The following is a 19,181-nucleotide window of genomic DNA, read 5'->3' as shown; positions in this document are numbered from 1 at the left end:
TGCTCAGTGATAGATTTTATTTTATTTTTAAAAAAAAAGCTACAGGCTTAATCGTTTTACTACCGTTAATAATAACTATGTCCTGGCAAACAGTGCCACATAACGACCCCACGTAACAAACAAAAAAGCAAAAGTTTGGTGTGGAGACGGAACAAATTTATCCTCCAGGGATCTAAAGCCAATTTCAACCCAGTATAACAAGAAAAGTATAATAGAAACAACATTTTAAAACAAATCTTTAAAGTTTAGTTGATCAGAAACCTTCATAATCAATAAAACACCATCATGGATGTTATGAATCAGTGGTGCTTTGTGTTTCTACAAGTAGAAAAAGCAGTGTTATATGATATCATTTCCAGTTGTTACTCATTGTTTAACAGACTAATAGGTCGGGTATGGTAGTGCACTTAGTGCTCTCCTTATCTGCTGATTAAAGTTCAACTGAAATATTTCATTCAGTAGGATACTTTTGCAGTATGGAAGTGTTTTTACCTTCAGCCACCAGGGGGTGCTGCAGCAGCTCATTCTGCAACTCAGGTTCACAAAACAAGGCTGAAAGGAGTTTATTTCAAAAATAATCTTATAGGCAGATTATTTAATTTAGTGAATGGCATGCCTGTGAATATTGAACTGGATGTCTTGTAAAGTGGAAAATATGCCTCTCTAAAAGAAGGTAAAATGGTGATATATATATATGTCACACAAATCCAGTGATAGGGACATCAGGTCCAAGCAGATTTTAGCACCATCATGTGGTCAAGCAGGATTAGATTTATATGTTTACTACTATATTGTAAAAAGCCTGTCACACCCACAGTAAACCCACACAAGTGAATTATTCTGCCTGGAAAGGCCTCTGTGTACAAGCTGCATGATTGGCATCTCTTTCTCACTCCTCTTATCTTTGGCTTTGCTGTTCGGGCCGGGGAAATGACAGCATCGTTTTTATTAGCACACCGAAGTCTGGTGACATCATGCAATCCAAATGCAGCTCTGCCCACCTTCAGCCTGAGTGAAGATCTCATGGAGGTGTGCAGGGCCTTATTCAAAGAAACGTGCTTCATAGAAACTAAGATGTATTGTTTAATGGACATTTTTCAAAATGCAAAGAAATGAAACACTGATGAGATTAAGGTATTTTATTTTTCAAACAATTCTGTATTAAGACATGAATTCATTCAACACAATCTTTTTGAAAGTTTAAAGTTTATCAGTCTATGAAATACAATCTGGAGTTAACCTCTCACAAGTAACACAGACGCGCGCACACACACTAAAACATTGCAAAGATGTTTACCGTCTTTAAAAATAAAAGTTATTGAAAAAGAATAGAGGATATTGTAGTTCTGTCCAAAGATCCACGTCGTTTTAGAGCTCCCCAAGTTCGATCTGCCTCGCTCCCAGCTACAGCTGCTAATCCATTCATACGTTATTGATTAGAAATAAAAGCTATGAGAGAGGAGTGCCTCGTCAGAAGATTATCCATACTTAAGAGTTCATAAAGGCAGATTCTGGGATTTCATTAAAGCAAAACAAGAACAAGCATCCCAACAGGTGATTGTGTTAAACTGACAGAGAGAAGCAGTTATTTCTTGTAGTTACAAACAAAAGTAAAGTACAGAACGACTTCTGTAACAAGCAACACACAAACCAGCTAACATTCAGTCTGCCAAAGGCCACTGAAAAACCACTTCCTGTAGGTCACGCTGAGATGGACAGCCATGGTTTGGATTTGTTCAAATGCTTGTATTGCTTAATAAAAAAGAAATGTCACCGTCTGAGAGAACAACTGTCTCTCAAGACGATGTTCTACACTCTCAGCGCGCCGCCTACACCTCAGTGGCGCCTCTTTCTGTCTGATCACAAACTCTGTGCATTTTGGCTGTTCAGAGCCGCGTTACATGAATTCAGCAATCACATCTGTTTATGCTTATGGTCAAACTGACACTCAAACTAATGACTTGTGATGTTCTTTTAATGGCTCTTGGCACAAAATGAAATAGCACTTATACACCGTGAGGTGCTTTCAGGGAAATCAGCAATCAGAACTCGTCGTCTTTGTTACAAACCACAACCCATTATAAGAATTTCTGCTGCATAAAATAAGACAACAAGATTAATATTTGAACATGACGGCCTCAATCAAAGTGATAATAGACTGTGTTACCTCACCCAAAAACTTCACAAAGATATTCATTATAATTTTACAGCATGTTGAGATACAAGAGTTCAGATCATTTCTTTATTGGGTCTTCTTAAAATAAACGTGTCTGTTTGGATCAAGTCAAATGATTTACTTGCAGTGCTATCCAGACAAAACAACTGTCAACACACACCAGACAATAAAGATGATTAAATATCACGCTATGGCATTTTGCCTCATTTTTAGTTTGACATGTTATTTTATTTAAATGAAACCAAAGTAGTTTGATGCGCCTCGTGAAGCCTGTGCACTGCAGCCGAGGTAGAAACACAGTAAAGTATTCCAAGCAAATTTTACATAATGCAACATAAGTATGTTTGTTAAAGGAGAACTCCCATTTTACACATCACAGTCTGTTTCAACTTCACTGGTAGTGAGCGCACCGACTGATGTTACCAGGCAACGCCTGAGATGTTGCAGATGAAATGGTAGAGGAAATGTCTGACTGTCACTCTATGTTTAGCGTTCGGGGCTCCACTTTAGCATTAGAAACACAGAGTACCAGACGCCCCTGTAGCTTACTGGGCAGAGCATGTGCTATTGAGTCCTCTCCCCAGTGGCCTGTTCCTATGCTATCTCTTGCTATCACTATCAATAAAGCAGATATATCTAAAAAGAAAAAAAAATCTTTAAAGAGGAAAGAAATAGAAACATACTGTCTACCAATTTAGCAATGAACTTCTGTAACGCTATAATTAAATTTAAAAAAAACAAAGAGGTGTCAAAATTGATGGATGTCTTTCCTACTCCTGCATTCTGATGCTTCGTTCATATGGAATCAGGCAGACGGACAACACCGTCCGGAGGGCATGTTTAAAACAAACAAATAGTCCATTGGAATGACAGGAAGGTAAAAAAAAAACATGCGTGATGATATGTTGCCATGGTGATGCTGTATTGTTGATAAAGAATGGAATAAAATATATAAAATGATTTTGTTGCAATTTTTCTAGTTATGTTCAGTACTTGTCCAGTACCCGGCCACTACAAAGACATCTGGTTTCCAGTCTCACGCCGGTCTGATTCCATGTGAAACCCAGCCTTACTCCCTGTGAGAATCTGATGCCTACATTACCCACAATGCAACACGGCTGCGCACAGTTTGGCCGCATTTTCAGGTATGGTTTCAGGAGGTCTGATAAACTGATCTCTTTCTAACCTCATAATTTTTTCATTTTCACTTGTAGTCTTCAGCCCGTACTGACGCTGCCTCACGTGACATCACTTGAGGTCATTTATTAGCCCCAAAAAGATTTATACAGTTTCTTTTTACATATGCAGCAGTTCTCCCCAATGCCTGTAAACAGACTTTGATGTGTAAAATCAGAGTTCCCTTTCAGGATGTTCACACCTGGTGACAGACATGCATCAAACGTAAGTTGTCAAGAAATGATAATTGACTAATCGTCTGTCTGTGCTGTGTACTGGTCACTGATTGATTGATGCACTATTCAGTTGCTGAATGCTGCCTTTTTCGTGACAATACCAAAGCCAAGAGCCACGACAAGGGCCATCACGCCCCTGCACCACCTGTGTGATGTTCCTTGTCATCACCTGAGCATATTAACAGCCTGTCAACCTCACAGAGACAATTTACACCAGAGGCCAGATCCAACACCTATCTGTGAGTCACCACAAGTGTCTGAATCACAGCCACAGTTGACTCCTCTGAGAACAAGAAGAAGACAGACAGTAGTTTTATGTCTCGATTGCTCAACAGAAATGCTGCAGGAATCGACAGTCTGTCTGCGGATTATTCGCTTTACTATAACCAACCACTCAGACTGATGACATACTGACGAGTGAATAAGGAAAAACAAAACAAACTCCATCTCTCTATCACACTCCATTATAGTGTTGATCTCTCTGCCTTAAAATACATTGTGCTTTGATTAATAGAGCAGTACACATTTTCATATAAATACAAATCTGTCTTATAGATGTACATTCACTTTGATTTCTTAATATAGACTAATTTACATATTTTATAAAATAGGCTTCTCAGAATATATCGAGCTACTTTCCCCACTACAACATTACACAGTCAACATCATTGAAGAATAAGCGCTTATCTCGTCTTTGCTGCAAGAACTTACATTTTTCTGAGCGGACATCACACAGAGTTGAATTTGACCTGTGCACAAGTACTAAGTTTTGTCTACAAACACGTTTCATACGTATGGCTTTTCACTATGCTGGCTCCCACTGTGAGTAGATCCCTTACACTCTATTAACTGGACATGTGTTATCTTGCTTGTTATTGCAACTTTCTGAATGGATTATCGTCTGTTAATCATCTTAGGTAATTTACGTAGTGCCAAAAGAAGCATTTTAAATCTTTCTGCGGGATATTTAGGATTTGACTTAAGTGCACTTAAGTGGCACAGGATATAAATCATATTGAGGGAGCAAATATAGTTGTGCCTCTTCTTCATGTGATTTCAAGTAAGAGACAAGAGGGGTGGGGGTGTGTGTGGGGGGGGGGTCATAACCCATCCTTAAACCTCTCACCTTCCCAACTCCAAGGCACTGCTTTAACTGTAAACATGGCAGATTGATAAAAAATGATGATTTGACCATAAAAAGCATGAGTGCCAGAGCTCCTGGTGGATTGTAATTGTGACATTTGAAATGTTTGTCATGGCACATAACAGATATCAAGAATAAAAACACATTCGCTAAAAGGGGAAAACAACTTTGATACAGTACTATATACTCTATTTCAATGGCTTACATGCACACCAAGTATCTGCTCGAGATATACAGTATTTGTAAATGTATGCTTACTGTAGTGAAAGTGCTTTCCATGCCCATTTACAGTTTGTTTTATAACCTCACCATAAAATTAACCATCTATTTATATAATCTTTGATTAAACACTCTGCCCTGACTATATACTGTATGCATTCTTACAGCTTTCTTTTTGCCTGCATGAAATATTATCTTCTTAGCGACTTTTTTTTCTGCAGACTATCCCATTGATCACTAGCCGAGATTCCTGTCATGAAATCAAAAGCTTTTTGAACTTGTAGCTTCACAAAAAAAAATACAGTTAACATGTCAGCTTCTATTTATAAGCACATGAACTAACTTCACAAAAAATGTAGATATTTTCCAAACTCCATGCTGATAAGACTCAAGAGAGGAGTGAAGAAAAAAAACATCCTGACTTTAAAATGTCCACCTGTTGATATCAAAGCACTGTGGAAACACAGCGGTGTTGCAACACTGTGTGAATCACTGAACAAAAAGGCTGATTCACGTGTCGACCTACCCAGTGCTGACAGAAAATCACCAAGCTACTTCCTGATAATGCAGCCTCACACTACCGTACTGCCTGGTGTATGAGAGCACACGGTTATCTCCCTTATGCAGCTGCCTAACAAAAGCAAATCTAATAAAAAAGGAGAGGAGAGAAACTATCAAAATCTACAGGAAATCTCAAGCAGCTAATAAAGACACCTTAATATTGTGTGAAAAATCAGCTGACGTTTTAGAAACACAAATAGAAAGGAACATTGGTTAGTGATCTGCAGAGAGAGTTTCCTCTCAAACTCCCATAGTCGCCTTTCAGCTCTTTTCCCTTTGGCCTTGATTCATATCCCCGTTGCAGAATATGCTGTGAACTTTGGCAGAATGTATAGATATAAAATATATTAAGTCTCATGTGTTCCAGCCGTCTTCTCCAAAGTGCCTGATGAGATGGAGTCCTCTGTGGTATTGCAGTCACCCTACATTAAATCTTTCCACTGACCTAAGACAAATAATGAACTGTACCCACACTGAGAGCTGTTCTACTGCAATCCCCTGAACAAACACTTCTCACAAAAAGATCCACACTAACGAAATAGTCTAAGAACTGAAATATAATACAGTAGAGTAGATCACTGTGGTAGGAGGGTGAAAGGACCACGAAAATGATCTCCCTTAATCACTATAATCTCGGTGACACCCTCTTTCTCCAAAGTCCTCCTTCCCTGACAAATATCCCGTCCCCCCTCTCTCCTCCAAAGGTCTCACCATACTCTCAAACACTACCAGCCGAATACACAAACTCCCCTCTTCAAACAAAGACTCCACAAAATAGCATATATTGCAATATAATGGCAATATAATTACAGTAAAATTAAGAATACCAGTAGGCTAATACCAATACAGAATCACTACATATAAATAACAAATTTTTGTATTTTGTAAATCTATGAAAACAAAAAGTTTAGATACAAGCCTGATGAGTCAAATAATGAATGGCTTCACCCAAACCATAGAAAAAAAGGCAAAGCAGGAGATTTCACATTAATGATTCGGAGTACTGCACATTTATAAGACTTCTGATTGGTTTTATCATTTCTGTTTTCAAACTAAAATCGGTTTTGCTTTTGAAGCATTCAAGGCTTACTTGCTGTGATTACAAGTTGCAACATCATTTGCCATTCAGGCCAGACAAAGTTAGTGGAAGCCGGACTTCAGGTTACTGTCTACTATACAGAACTAAAAATACTTCAACAAGCTACTTTATCCTGACTTTGACATCCCTTTGTAATATTTTTGTACTAAATCCTTCCTTTAAGCCTCCCTGAAATTGTGGGAACCCCAAAGCATCGGGGGTCCACAAGCCACTGCAGATGGGCGCTCCAGCATTTTATTATTTGACGTCCATGTGTCCGGTGGCAACACACTGAATGGAGGCTATATAAGAGCCCTGCAAATGATTCAGATCTAAGTGTAAGGTGCTACCTATTTACAGCTTCATTTCAACATACAGTATTGGTAAATAATGCCTTCTTCAGAACGTACTGTAGAACCATCGAGGAATGTTTTCAACATACTTCACAATTAGGAACTAAATAGTTACGACTGAACACGGGTCCACCAAGTAAAGTAAATCAAGACAAGAATATTTACAGTACAAATTAATAGATGGTATAAACATTTGAAGCTCATCAGTGATTTTTCATGATGGTTCCAGGGAGAATGTTATCAGGGGCCTCTGTAGAAACTGTATCTTAAGGAGTGTACATGTAGGCTGGAATGGATTGAAAGATTGTTTGTGTATGTGTGTGTGTGTTCTTTTTATGTGAGAGTGTGTGCGTGTGTGTGTCTTTGGAGCATGAGTGTGTGAGTGAGAGCAAGTTGGAGAGAAAGGGAGAGAGGTGTTCACATTTGTGTGCATGCGTTTGTGAGAATTTCAGATGCACTTCCTTCTCTGAACCCTGCTGGGTTCCTCACACTGACCAGAGCAGCTGTTCCTTCACCAGTTCATGATGCAGTTTCTGTTCAACGTCATGAAGTACACCTGACTGCTGCCTCCAGACCGCACAGAGGCAAAGAACACCTGAGGAACACGATGGAAACAGAGGACATGTATATGTCTTTGAATTCAGTTGCTATTAGTGACCTTTGGCTACGTTCAGACTGCAGGCAAATCACACTTGTTTCTCAAATTAGATCTCAAAGACAGACCGTCTGCACTGTTGTTTGCAAGTAATCAGACTGGATTTGTGTCCTGACATCACCAACCTATCTGCATGGGCTGCTGTGGTAACAACTTAGTCATCAGTAACTACATAGCAATGCCTGTGACGAGTCTTTCCAACGCAGAAGCATGACAAATGCATCATTTTGTCCTCCAATTTATTTTGGTGTCTGCCCACAGACGTTTGTTCTTCATGTTGTCCTCTTTAGCATTCTCCTGGTAGCAGCATGGATCTGCTCAGCACTCTGGATTTGACATAGTCATTGGTTGGTGTGTTCAAAGACACTTTAAAATCCGATTTGAGCAGCCAGAGTGCCTGGACTGAGACGTATCTGCGGAAATTTGACTGGAATCGCATGTCAAACCACCTCCAAGACCAGATTTGCAAAAATCGCATTTTATTTGTTTCATTGCTGCCAGACTTCATAATTCAATCTGGAAATGCCAAAAAACTGATTTGTCCTGACAGTCTGAACAGGGCCTACACTTCTGTGTCTGTATGTCTTACCTTGTCATTTCTCTCACAAAGGAACTTCAGCCTCTGAGCTCTTTTGTGCATGAAGACACCGTCCAGGTGGCCGGTCTCCACAGAACGGATCTCAATGGCCTTTTCTCCCCATCCCATGATCTGATTTGAGCAGATATGAGCTGCAAGGCAAAATGTAACATTAGTACTAAGCAAGCAGTCTGTACAGAGGATAACACCACTTTTGTCTGTTGACTGGATTTGACCCGCACCAACAGATGTGGGCATCTCGCCCCACTGTAGAACCACGTCCTTGATGATGCGTCCATAGGTGTTGACGTAGACGCCCTCGTCTTCGTAGCACAGCAGCATCTCCATGCCGTCTGAGCTGGGCAGGAACACAATTGCGTGCGGTGTCACATGGCTCTGGATCTGTTTGAGATGAAAACAGAAAAGATTATTATTCTCATTTTATTCTAATACATTTGTCATCCAGCACCTGTGATCTGACCCCCAGCTCTTTTTTCACCTAGAACCAAACCTGGAAATAAAATTAAGGAAAATTCCACCTGCAGCTAACCTTATTTGCGGCTCACCCGCCAGGTACTTAGCCCAACCTAATGCAGGACTCTTATTTCACTTCTCTGAACACAGTACTGTCTGACAGCTGTACAACTTACATGAACAGGAATATAAATGTCATAGTTGTTTCCGGAGTCCACGTCGATTGCGTGGAAGCCTGCGCAAGACCCATAGATGACCTTCAACCTCTGACCCTCCTCCACTGTCAGGTCGACCAGGACAGGCCTGTGTGGCAGGTCTGCAAAAGACTGGTTAAAAGGAGTGGAGCGGGTTTGAGAGCAGAAAGTGAGTGCGAGAAGATAATAAACTTGAATGTACTTCTGGTTGACTGATCTTGCATAACTAATCCAGCTCATAGGAAAGAGGAGACTTACCTTGAAGGCCATGAATTTGTGATAAGGTTTGGGCGCCCAAGCATACACTTCCACCGCGTTCTTCAGAGCAATCACCAGGAACTTTATCCTCTCATATTTCACTAGATAGAACAACCACAAGGCCATCTGACATTAGATACTTGTAATCAATAATTCACTGTGCCAAATGCATCTATGAGAATTTACCCAGAGTGGAATAGACAGTAGTGATAAACAGCCATCGTCTGTCACTCACCCACTTTGTAGTGCACGCAACCCTCCATCTCCCCCACAGTGGTCCAGCCCTGCTTCTTCTCCACCTCAGGGTCATTGTGGAGGATCTTGTTCCTCAGCCAGGCCAGGTAGTAGACACGCACCTTGTTTTTCTTGCCTTAATAGACACAGTTTGAAATCAATTACAAAGGAGATTAACATCAGTAATTAATGAAATGCATGTAAGATTTGAAGGGAAGAAGCTCGGAGTAATATAGATATAATTATTTTAATATGAAAATAGATATTGTCTGGGATTTTGTTTCTCATGGTGTTGTAATAGACAAACCACACCAACATCAAAGAACTAGTGGCGATGAAGATCAAATGCTGCATCACCTCGTGTCGCCTGTGTCTTGGCCGGATAGTTGCACCTGAACACACCGTAAAGTAGGGGTGTAAATCACCAGCTTAATCACGATACGATATTATATCGATTTGTTTGGATGACGATACAATGTTTGCCGATATCACAAAGTTTGTCACTATACGATTTTGATTCGATTCGATTCAGGAGCCTGCGATCGATACGACATATGCCCATCTAACACAATCATTTACTTTCAACTCACAAAAACAACTAGAATATGATTTGACCATTTTATTTCTGAGCTCTGTTTGTTGTTTGAGCGGAGGCGCGCTTGCCCAGAAATGGTGACACAGATGTGCTATGTGAATTTCAAAATAAATGTGTATCTTTAAGATGACGATATGGATCGATGTTTTCATTTTGCATCGATATAATCGGATTGTTAATCAATGAATCGATGTATCGATGTGGATCGATGTATCGTTACACTCCTACCGTAAAGACTACAGCCCTCGGCCAACTAAAGCATATGTTCTGAGCCTGCGTGAAATGAAACAACTCCTCATACAAGCAGGTGGTGGTAGTCTGTATTCGTCATTAAAAAGGGAAAACTGGAGGGCTGACAGGCTGCAAAAACTAGGGCGATAGACGCTTACCGACGGTCTGACATTGACCGATGGCCGACTCTAGGCTTGGTGTGTCAGGGTCATAACTTAAATGGTCTTTCATAGACTGCTTTACTTTTACTGGCACAGATTTCTTAGCTTGAGTTTTAGCTGTTCAAACATGTTGACTGCATCTTCATACCTGTTATCAACATTACTACAGATTGATTCACAAAACGATGCTGTGTAAATAATCATCAAATTATTCAAACAGTGTGTTGTAACATATTGTTATTTCATTTTTCCTTAAAAGGTATTTGTCCGAAACCATTGTGACAATAGCTCTTGTCAATACCTGGAAGCCATTACACAGTGCACACAAATAAAAACAGCCTTCCTGTGACTTTGAAGTCAAAACATAAAGCAAAACAGTCAGTCTGAAAGCATCTAGTGTTTGAAGCTGTCTGTACTTTTGGCATGCGACTACTATCTTTAATGGGACGCCAACCAACTGTATTGAGAGCAGGCTGGAGCTGAGCAGCAGTAATGACCTGATATGGTGATGAGCAGGTTGAGACCCTCCAGGACGTCCATCTGTTGGAACCTGCGGGAGTTGATGAGAGGGTAAACCTTGCCCTGACCACTACGGTCCAGCAGCTTCAAACCGTTCTCTGTGCCCACCAACAGGTTCACACCTGGAGACACACACAAGCACAAATTAAAAGCTTTATTAATTTTGCGTAAAATGACGGTAATCATTGCCTTTCCTATAGCAGCTCAAGCTATTTTGGCTGTACACCTGTGTTGTAACTCTTGGTATTTGGCTATCAAAAAAAGAGCTTAATTAATTAAGTGATATAGTTGAGTCATGCAGTTTGGCACATTAAAAAACAACTTTCAGATAATGTTTTAACACCACAAGTCATCCCTAGGCAAGGTATGATGCTTATGGAAAACAGCTTGTGAGAAGAGGCTGGAAGAGATAGAAATGACTTTGATGGTGAAAGCAGAGACACCATGTTGTCTTATGTTGAGTTATTAATGTCACAATGTTTTCAGTTTGTCATATTTGCAACCTGAGCCCTGCTGGAGCTGACATATTCGTTTTCCCCAGATACTGAGCCAGAGATAAGAAGGGTTAAAATAACTTGGCTCTGATGTTTTGAGTTTCCATCCAGAGCCTGGTAACTCCAAAAATAATCCTATTTTGAGTGATTAGTTAGTTTAAGGGATCTGACGTTGCTTGGTGCTGAATATTTTCTGCATTTACACTGCAACTGTTCTCACCCCAGAGCGCAGCACACAGGATCTCAGAGTTGAACCTCTTCTTGTACTTGCGGATCTCCGGTGTGTCATTGGGGGGGCGTGTGTTGGTGGGATTGACGTTCACCATTGATCCTTTCCTCACCTCCATCTTCAGCTGCTCAAACCTGGAGCCTAAAGAGGGAGGTCGTTATGGAAATGGCTTAATTAAGGAAGGACGATATCAAAAAAGGGCAAAATGGCACAAAGTTTGGAATTAGACACAAATGTCCCATTCATCCTAAGTTCCCTGTGAGGGAAATTAGTGGATACAGTTTTAGAGAATAATGTGATGTAATTTTGTTATTGTGCAAATGTTCTCTTTATCTTAAAAAAGCAAGCAAAGCATGACAAGTTTCTGACTCACCACTGACAGACATGTTATCTCCAGTGCCTCCTGGTGACTGGTACATGCCCAGATCCACAAAGGTGGTGAAGGAGGACTTGCCAGATGCTTTAACCAAACCTCTGGACTGATACTGGTGGAGTACAGAGTGTGTATAAGTTGAACAGTGTAAACATGTCTGTGGAAAACTGACATTTTCTGTGCCTGTGTGTCATTAAAGCAACACTTTCAAAGCCTATAATTTTGATGATTTTCCACTAACAAGCTGAACAGATCAAATTCAATGTCTTGGTGGACATCATGGCCGGAATGAAGGCAGATAGGGAACACATAAAAATAAACCAGGAATTTAGGACTGATATATTTAGCAGCAGTAAAACTTACATCATAAACAGAGTCCTTCCCAGGGGAGGAGTGAGTGGCTGAATCAGTGGGGGAATGGGAAGGCTGCACCACATCTGGCAAGTTAGTGTATCCATTATGGCTCCGCTTCTCTGGGGTCTTTCAGGTAAGAGACAAACAGACACCCACACAACTCCATGTATTACATAACGTCAGTGACAGCATTGGATCTAGGCTACTCTGCTGCACCAATTACCAGGATACAATCTGTATGGTTTGCTCATCACAGTAACCACAAGACGTGACAGTTGTGACCAAACATGCTTTAAGAAGTCATGTTCTTAACACAGGGAGAGACAGCCTGTTGTTGTGTCTTACAAGTCACTGATGTGCCACTGTTATTTAGATGCAGCTTAAAAGACCAGTATGTAAGATAAAGGGGGGTTTACTGGTACTGCAGATTTCATCCACCTTAAACCTCCTCCTGGTTAAAATTCCTTCAGTGTTCATTGTTCAGGAGGTTTTTACCAGGAGCTAAATCATCCACAGAGGTCTCTCTCTCTCCAAAACAAATGGACCCGGTGGTTAAAACTGGTACAAACACTAAACAAAGCAGTTTCACGTCACAAATCAGTGTTTCGCAGCAACCAAATCAGCAGACGGCCCACTTGCCTAGCACCTGCAAATGTGTGCTCACCTATTTTCTCTGATAACTTCATGCGTGCTATCCTTATTTCTGATCCAGATGTTTTACAGTGAGCCAAATTATCTGCAGAGGTCTCATAGTCTCCGGAGCAAACAGACCAGGTGACTGAAACAGGTAAAAACACTGAATAAAGCAGCTCTTGTTGCGGAGGGGCTGCTAACTATGGTGGCCAATGCCAAAATGCAAATGGCCCTATCTTGAGCCAGTTTTTGGTTTGTCCATTCCGGGCTACTGTAGAAACATGGTGGTGAACATGGTGATCTCCGTTGATGAGGACCTGCTCCCTATGTAGATATAAACAGCTCTCTCTCAGGTAACGAAAACAAGTTGATTCTTATTTTCAAGACATTATAAACTAAAGAAAATATACCTATGGCTGTCAATATATCTCCCTAAATCCTACACACTTGGGTGACACACATGCAGGACTGCCCACTGTTCTACTGTGACACAGCTGCTTTGAAAACTTTCTTTAAAAACAGCCAATTCACTGTATGTGTGAAAGTAATGGAAATACCTCCTCTTCATATGTACTGCTCCATAGCTTACCCTGGCATTCAGTACTGTCACCGAGGCTTGGCACAAATATTTGAAGCTTGCTGCTTATTCAAATGCATCAACACAAAAAACTATTGCACTTCAGTGAAGTTGACACTTCCCACATTCAACTCATCGTCAGCCACCGGTGAGATGTATGCTGTCTGTCACTGAATCATATTGATGTCTCTCCAAAAATCTCAAAGATTTATGCCAACTTAACACAGGGTGGCTTTAGGCATATACAAAATAAAAAACAATATTCAGCTGCAACATTAATGACACGCAGTTGTCATGGTCCACATTTGGCTGATCCTGTGAGCTTCCCAGCAGCACTATGTTGCCTTAAAATTCTGAAAACTACCAACAACAGATGTGGAATACTGAAGCTGTGGCTACATAATAATATGGCCTATTCATAGCAAACGTGTACTGTACGGTATGTCTGCCTCCTCTGACTAATTTATTCCTGAGTGCTTTTTGAACATTGGTGCAAAATGTTGAATCAACAAAGGTGCTCTTCAGTGAAACTTGACAGTCATCGCTAATGTTCTATGCATGTTAATTTCTGCTATCAAACTTCATTAAGAGTGCAGTGAAAATGGCTCCACATAATCTTCTTCATTTGGTCAATTATGTGTGTAAATAAAAAAACATAACACCAAACAACCAAACAGACCCAGTGTCCTGGTCCTGCTACTTTGTAATATTCTCTAATGTATTGCACTGACTTTCCATCAATTCACAATGCATTTTGAGCATCATTACATACGCAGATGACTCACCCTCTGCACCAGCATGGTCTGATCCCCATAGCCTCCAGCCTGCTCTCCCTCTCCCCCCTCGCCCTCGTCTTCATGAACCACCATGGTGTTGACTGAATCAGTGTCTGCGTCCCTGTGACTGAAATCAATCGAGGAATAGGAGTCAAGGATGACCTAAGACCCTGAGCTTGATAATGAAGAGTGAAAAGGGAGTACAGCAGTTTTACAGCAAGTACCGAATACTTTATTTAAAAGTAAACCTGACACAAAATACTAATATGTGTCTCCTGAATTGTTAGGATTCGTAGATGTTTGTGTTACCGATCTGTGGGGCTTTCTTCCTCCTCTGCTCCCTCGCCACTCTCGCTCTCCTCACTGCTCTCGCTGCTCTCTGAAGAGGACGAGTAATCGTTGGCCTTGACCGGGGGCCTTGGCTGCTCCTCTGCACGCTCCTTGGCAAAGAGGCCATGATCCTGCACACATACATCACCATTTACTTTAAGAAAGCACTGAAAATGTTTTAAACATAATCTCAGCTATCAGAGAAAGTAGCAAATAATATACAATCCAAACACAACTGAATGCGAGGGTTCGTATGAGGGATGGGCACAGAAACAGTCCAAATGTAAGTCCATACACAAAACTCCTAACACTCTCAGAATTCAGCCACTTGGTGACATTTTGGGATGACTTTAAGGCACGGTTACAAGGCCTGTGTTGAGTGCAGGATGTCCACATGATAACAGAAAAAACACAAACACATTAAAAAGGCCTTTATGTAAAGAGCTGCATGTCATTCAAAGACAAAACATAATTTACCCAATAAATGAAAACAGTGTAGAGCATCCATGCAATTCATTTTGTACAAACATGTACTACAACCACTGTGCGCAGATGCATGCATGGACACTGAGCATTGCATAACACACAAGGACACTGTGATACTAACCTCCCCTATAGCTCTCTTGTAGCTCTGCACAATTGAGGTAGAGTCAACAAACAGCGATTTGAGAAGAGGAGAAATATGAAGGGAAACAGCAATAGTGTGCAGCACATACGGAGTAAAGGAAAGGTAATGTGAGGGGGAAACCTACAGTATAGCTAGGAGACAATATGTCACTCTACAGAACAGGTGTGTTTGAGATTAAACTGAGCATGTGTGCAGTAAGCTGGTGCTGCGTTTTTATTTTTACAGTACAATACTATGTGTTGCACACCCCTACAGTAATGTTACAACTAGTATTGTAAGTAGGGGATACTGGAGAGACAGTTAACATAATGTCTGTGTGAAAGAACCACTTACAGCAGGGCGTCCAGGGCGGGAGGAGGTGCGAGACTCCCCTGGCTTATGACGACTATCATGGGAGATAATGGGTGAATCCATTTTGGAGGAACCTGCAAATAACAATGTAGTAGGGTGGAGTTATAATTCTGGTATCAGACTTCCATCACAGACAGTCTGCAGAGAAATAGCACTGGGGAGGCAGGGACTCACTGAGGATGCGATGCCTCTCTAGAGAGCCAGTCTGGGGCAGATTGGATATGATGCTCATACTGTCCGATCTCTCCCAGCGATCATTGCGGCTCAGATCTGGATTGCTGCCATGAGGATACATTGAGGATACAAATCAGTTATCTGAAGTCCATCTACCACCATTTAGTAGGCACTAATTTAAGGAAATATCTGATAAATCATTTGGTTGTCCTCTGTACCTGGCTCGTACTGGATGTCTTATGCCAGACGTCAGGTTAGTGTTGAGAGCTGTGGCAATAGACGCTGTCCTCTGGGGAATCTGAGAACAGCATCAAAGTCTTACATTTACCAGTATTTTTGTAAAAAACAGTAGCATAGAAAATGACCAAAGAGTTTCTTTTAAACCCTAATACCACCCTTAATAAACAGCAGTAATTTCCTAAAAGAATGGCCTGTCATCAAGTAGACCAACCATCCTCAGGAACCACCATGCACCGAAGATGCAGTGAAGATTTTAATTCAATTAACAACCTTTAAAAAGGTATTCACAAAAACGTAATCCTCACCTGGGTAACAGTTTTCCCGAGATGTAAGCACGAGACCTTTCAATGTCAGTCTGCTAACTGTTGTCCAGCTAACATAATATGTGTGTGTAGATATGGGAGTCTTTATGAAAATGACATGCAAAAACCAGCCACTAGATCTCACCTTAGGTGGGAGTTCCACATCTGGCAGGCGGATCCAGGGGCCACGATCATCTCTGATTTGGTGTACCTGTGGTGCCGGGGTTTCAGAAGTGGGGTCTGAGTTTTGACGCACCAGCTCTCTAGAGTGGATGGGACGGGGTGTGGGGGTAAGGGAGGGATCCTGGGTGGGGAATGCGGACATGGTCTTAGTGGGCTGGTCACAGAGGGACTGGGAACGAGGGACAGGGGCAGCATAAGGCTTCAGTGGAACCAAGTGAGCCATCTGGAACTGCAGAGGACAGGAGCAGCAGCAGCAGCACACCAGGAGGAAAGAGCAGCCGAGCGGAACAAAGAGTGCACAGGACAGTCGGAGAAGCAGGCCGAAGTGGGGAGGAATGCAAGGTTGGAGATTTTTTAACGTGTAGGGACAAAGTAACCCCAGATGATGTGTGGAGAGGGAAAGGAGGGAAAAGGAGAAAAAAAAAGGAGTAAATAAAGGAGCACAGACAATGAAGGATAAAGCAGCTTAAGAATTAGGGGCAGAAAGGAAAAAGCTGTTGTATCTTGCGTTGTTTTGAGGTTTTAATCCACTGAGTTTTAAACACCCACCTTTCCTTGCCCCCCTTGGGGTTCAACAGGCCTCTGCATTGGTGGGGTCTGAGCAGACTGGACCACTCCTGACTGGCTGATTGAGTCAGAGCGCGACTGGATGGCAGTGTCAGAGACAGTGGTGCAGATTTTGGGTGAGCCCTGTCTGTTGAGCTTACTCCGCTCCTCCACCTGAAATGAGGGATGACAGAGAAAGAAGGGTGTACTTTGCAGGAAGTGTACAGTAGTTTGACTGTGGTGTGTATTGCTTCAAATGTAGGTTACACTGCTACCTCACGGGCCCAAGTCGGTTTGTTGTTGGGCTCCAGGTTTTTGTTGTAGTGGTAGAGCTGGGGCTTCTTTTCTTGCTGCTGTTGTTGCAGAGACACCAGGTAGGCATGCTCCTGCTGCAGCTGCCTCTGCAGTCGCTCTGACTGACGCTGTTCCTCCAGCTGCTTGCGCTTATACTCCTGGGCGAAGAAACACACTGCAGTCAAGCCGTTGCTGGACTCAGACTGGACACAAGAGACAGGTCAGGCCGGTCATGACCGAACCATCTGTAAACAGGTTTGTGTATTAAGCTGATCTCCACTGGTTTCACCTACTGAGTTAACAAATATTTTGGGCAGACTTTATCATCTCAAAGTGTGCAGTCCTATTTTTAGTACAGCAGTCAATTACCCACCCACGTCAGAAGGATATCGATCGTGTCTTTAGCTAAACATTTTGTGCTGTATATTAAACAGAGTGATAAAAGTGAGTCAGTTGACTTATTGGTTTTTCATTGTGTCTCATAGTCTTTTGATGGCCTTCGTGCTCATAAGAAAAGAAAAAAAATCACAGAAAAATGAAAAGCGTTTCAAACATAAGTATGTCAAAGTCACAAATTAGGAAATGTCTCACACAAAGTTACACCTGAACTAAAATTAACATTCCAATAAAGTTAAATGCTTGTTTTCCTTTGTTCGTATTCTGCAAATCACTATGGGCCACAAAGCAGAGCAGCAGATTTACAATTCAATCCTCATATGATGCTCATATACGGCCCACATGTTCAGGGCAGTGAATGAAAGCCAAACCAAAATCCTTTTGACAAATGACTGTGGTGTTCCTCCACAGAGTGAAACCCAGCCTGGCTCCTGGAGAGAATGCCTCGCTCAGGTGCTTCTCTGTGTGGGAGGAGACTTTTGACTAGACCGAGGACGCCATGCAGGGATTACAGTAAATGTCTCAGAGGGACCTTCTTTGAGCTGCTGTGGAAAAGGACATCTAGGCTGCTTTTTCCACCCTGACACAGATATGTAGCTCCTGTGTGACGTGGACATATTATTATTATTTTTCAAATGCAAACAGACAACTTATTGTTATTAATATTGTTGGCACCACTGTCGCAGATCAGCTGGATCACTTTCAGTTTTCCTTAGAGCCTCGCAAATAATCACACCAATATCTGGGTTTCAATCAAAAACATCAACAAATACTTGTCCTTTTATGCACAGCAATCAACAAAGGTAATATAGGTGAATGGAAAAAAAAACCCTCTTCTTAATATCAATTACAACAAACGAAACTAAAATGAAACCTCCTGATGCCGGCTAACGAAAAATAGCACCAGAAAAGGTCATTTCTTTTAATCAAGACTTCACATTTCCTGCAGCTGCCCATCAAAGCCGTCCAGCAGTTCCTCTGTATTTGTGCCTTTTGTCTGATTTTATTAGATTTTTTAGAGTTGATTTAGTTTTATTTTATTCACATTCTGCTACATTTGTTACTGTCCTTATTACATCAAATGAAAGGCGCAACGGGAAGGCCATTACTGTGAACCAGCTGCATGGAAAGAAAATATTGGATTATTACAGTTGATTAAAATCACCGGAGGGGAGTTCATTACAGCTAGCCTCGCGTCACCAGGCTCTTCACGTACGGCGAAGAGCCTGTTTCCATTCACTCTGAATTTTGTCTGGATTCTGGTTCCGGTCTAGAGAGCGGATCCGGAATTCACCAAATTCACCAAAGTAAAAGTGTTCACCAAAGTAAAACTTTAAATTGTGGCGCACCATCAAATTCCACATCCTGTCTCTCTGGCCCTGGTTGTGGTCCCTTACCAAAACGGCCACTAAACGGCCCCAGACTAATTACAGGTACTTTTGTAATGACTGCATGGGAGG

General features: G+C 41.5%; 1 protein-coding gene across 3 annotated transcripts in view; it reads right to left on the bottom strand.

The window, feature by feature from the left end:
* Window positions 1-1,124: 1,124 nt before the first annotated feature.
* The window catches only part of mink1 (misshapen-like kinase 1), a 41,487-nt gene continuing 23,430 nt past the window's right edge, over window positions 1,125-19,181 (bottom strand). The window contains exons 14-31 of one of the 3 annotated variants that reach the window (XM_050041497.1): window positions 17,307-17,483; window positions 17,035-17,205; window positions 16,448-16,714; window positions 15,979-16,058; window positions 15,761-15,864; window positions 15,569-15,660; window positions 14,587-14,738; window positions 14,287-14,404; window positions 12,301-12,417; window positions 11,938-12,049; window positions 11,556-11,705; window positions 10,820-10,963; window positions 9,337-9,471; window positions 9,102-9,202; window positions 8,826-8,975; window positions 8,418-8,577; window positions 8,188-8,327; window positions 1,125-7,538 (exon numbers count right to left, since the gene is read on the bottom strand). In XM_050041497.1, coding sequence (XP_049897454.1) covers window positions 7,455-7,538; window positions 8,188-8,327; window positions 8,418-8,577; window positions 8,826-8,975; window positions 9,102-9,202; window positions 9,337-9,471; window positions 10,820-10,963; window positions 11,556-11,705; window positions 11,938-12,049; window positions 12,301-12,417; window positions 14,287-14,404; window positions 14,587-14,738; window positions 15,569-15,660; window positions 15,761-15,864; window positions 15,979-16,058; window positions 16,448-16,714; window positions 17,035-17,205; window positions 17,307-17,483 — 2,454 coding nt within the window. In that variant the 3' untranslated portion in view covers window positions 1,125-7,454. The remainder of the gene's footprint in view (window positions 7,539-8,187; window positions 8,328-8,417; window positions 8,578-8,825; window positions 8,976-9,101; window positions 9,203-9,336; window positions 9,472-10,819; window positions 10,964-11,555; window positions 11,706-11,937; window positions 12,050-12,300; window positions 12,418-14,286; window positions 14,405-14,586; window positions 14,739-15,568; window positions 15,661-15,760; window positions 15,865-15,978; window positions 16,059-16,447; window positions 16,715-17,034; window positions 17,206-17,306; window positions 17,484-19,181) is intronic. The other 2 variants (XM_050041498.1, XM_050041499.1) reach the window with 2 other exon arrangements.

Source organism: Epinephelus moara, chromosome 3 (genome assembly GCF_006386435.1).
Source record: "Epinephelus moara isolate mb chromosome 3, YSFRI_EMoa_1.0, whole genome shotgun sequence".
In the NCBI taxonomy this organism is placed as follows: Eukaryota; Metazoa; Chordata; class Actinopteri; order Perciformes; family Serranidae; genus Epinephelus; species Epinephelus moara.
The sequence above is the reverse complement of the archived record's forward strand: the minus strand, read 5'-3'. Positions and strand labels throughout refer to the sequence as shown.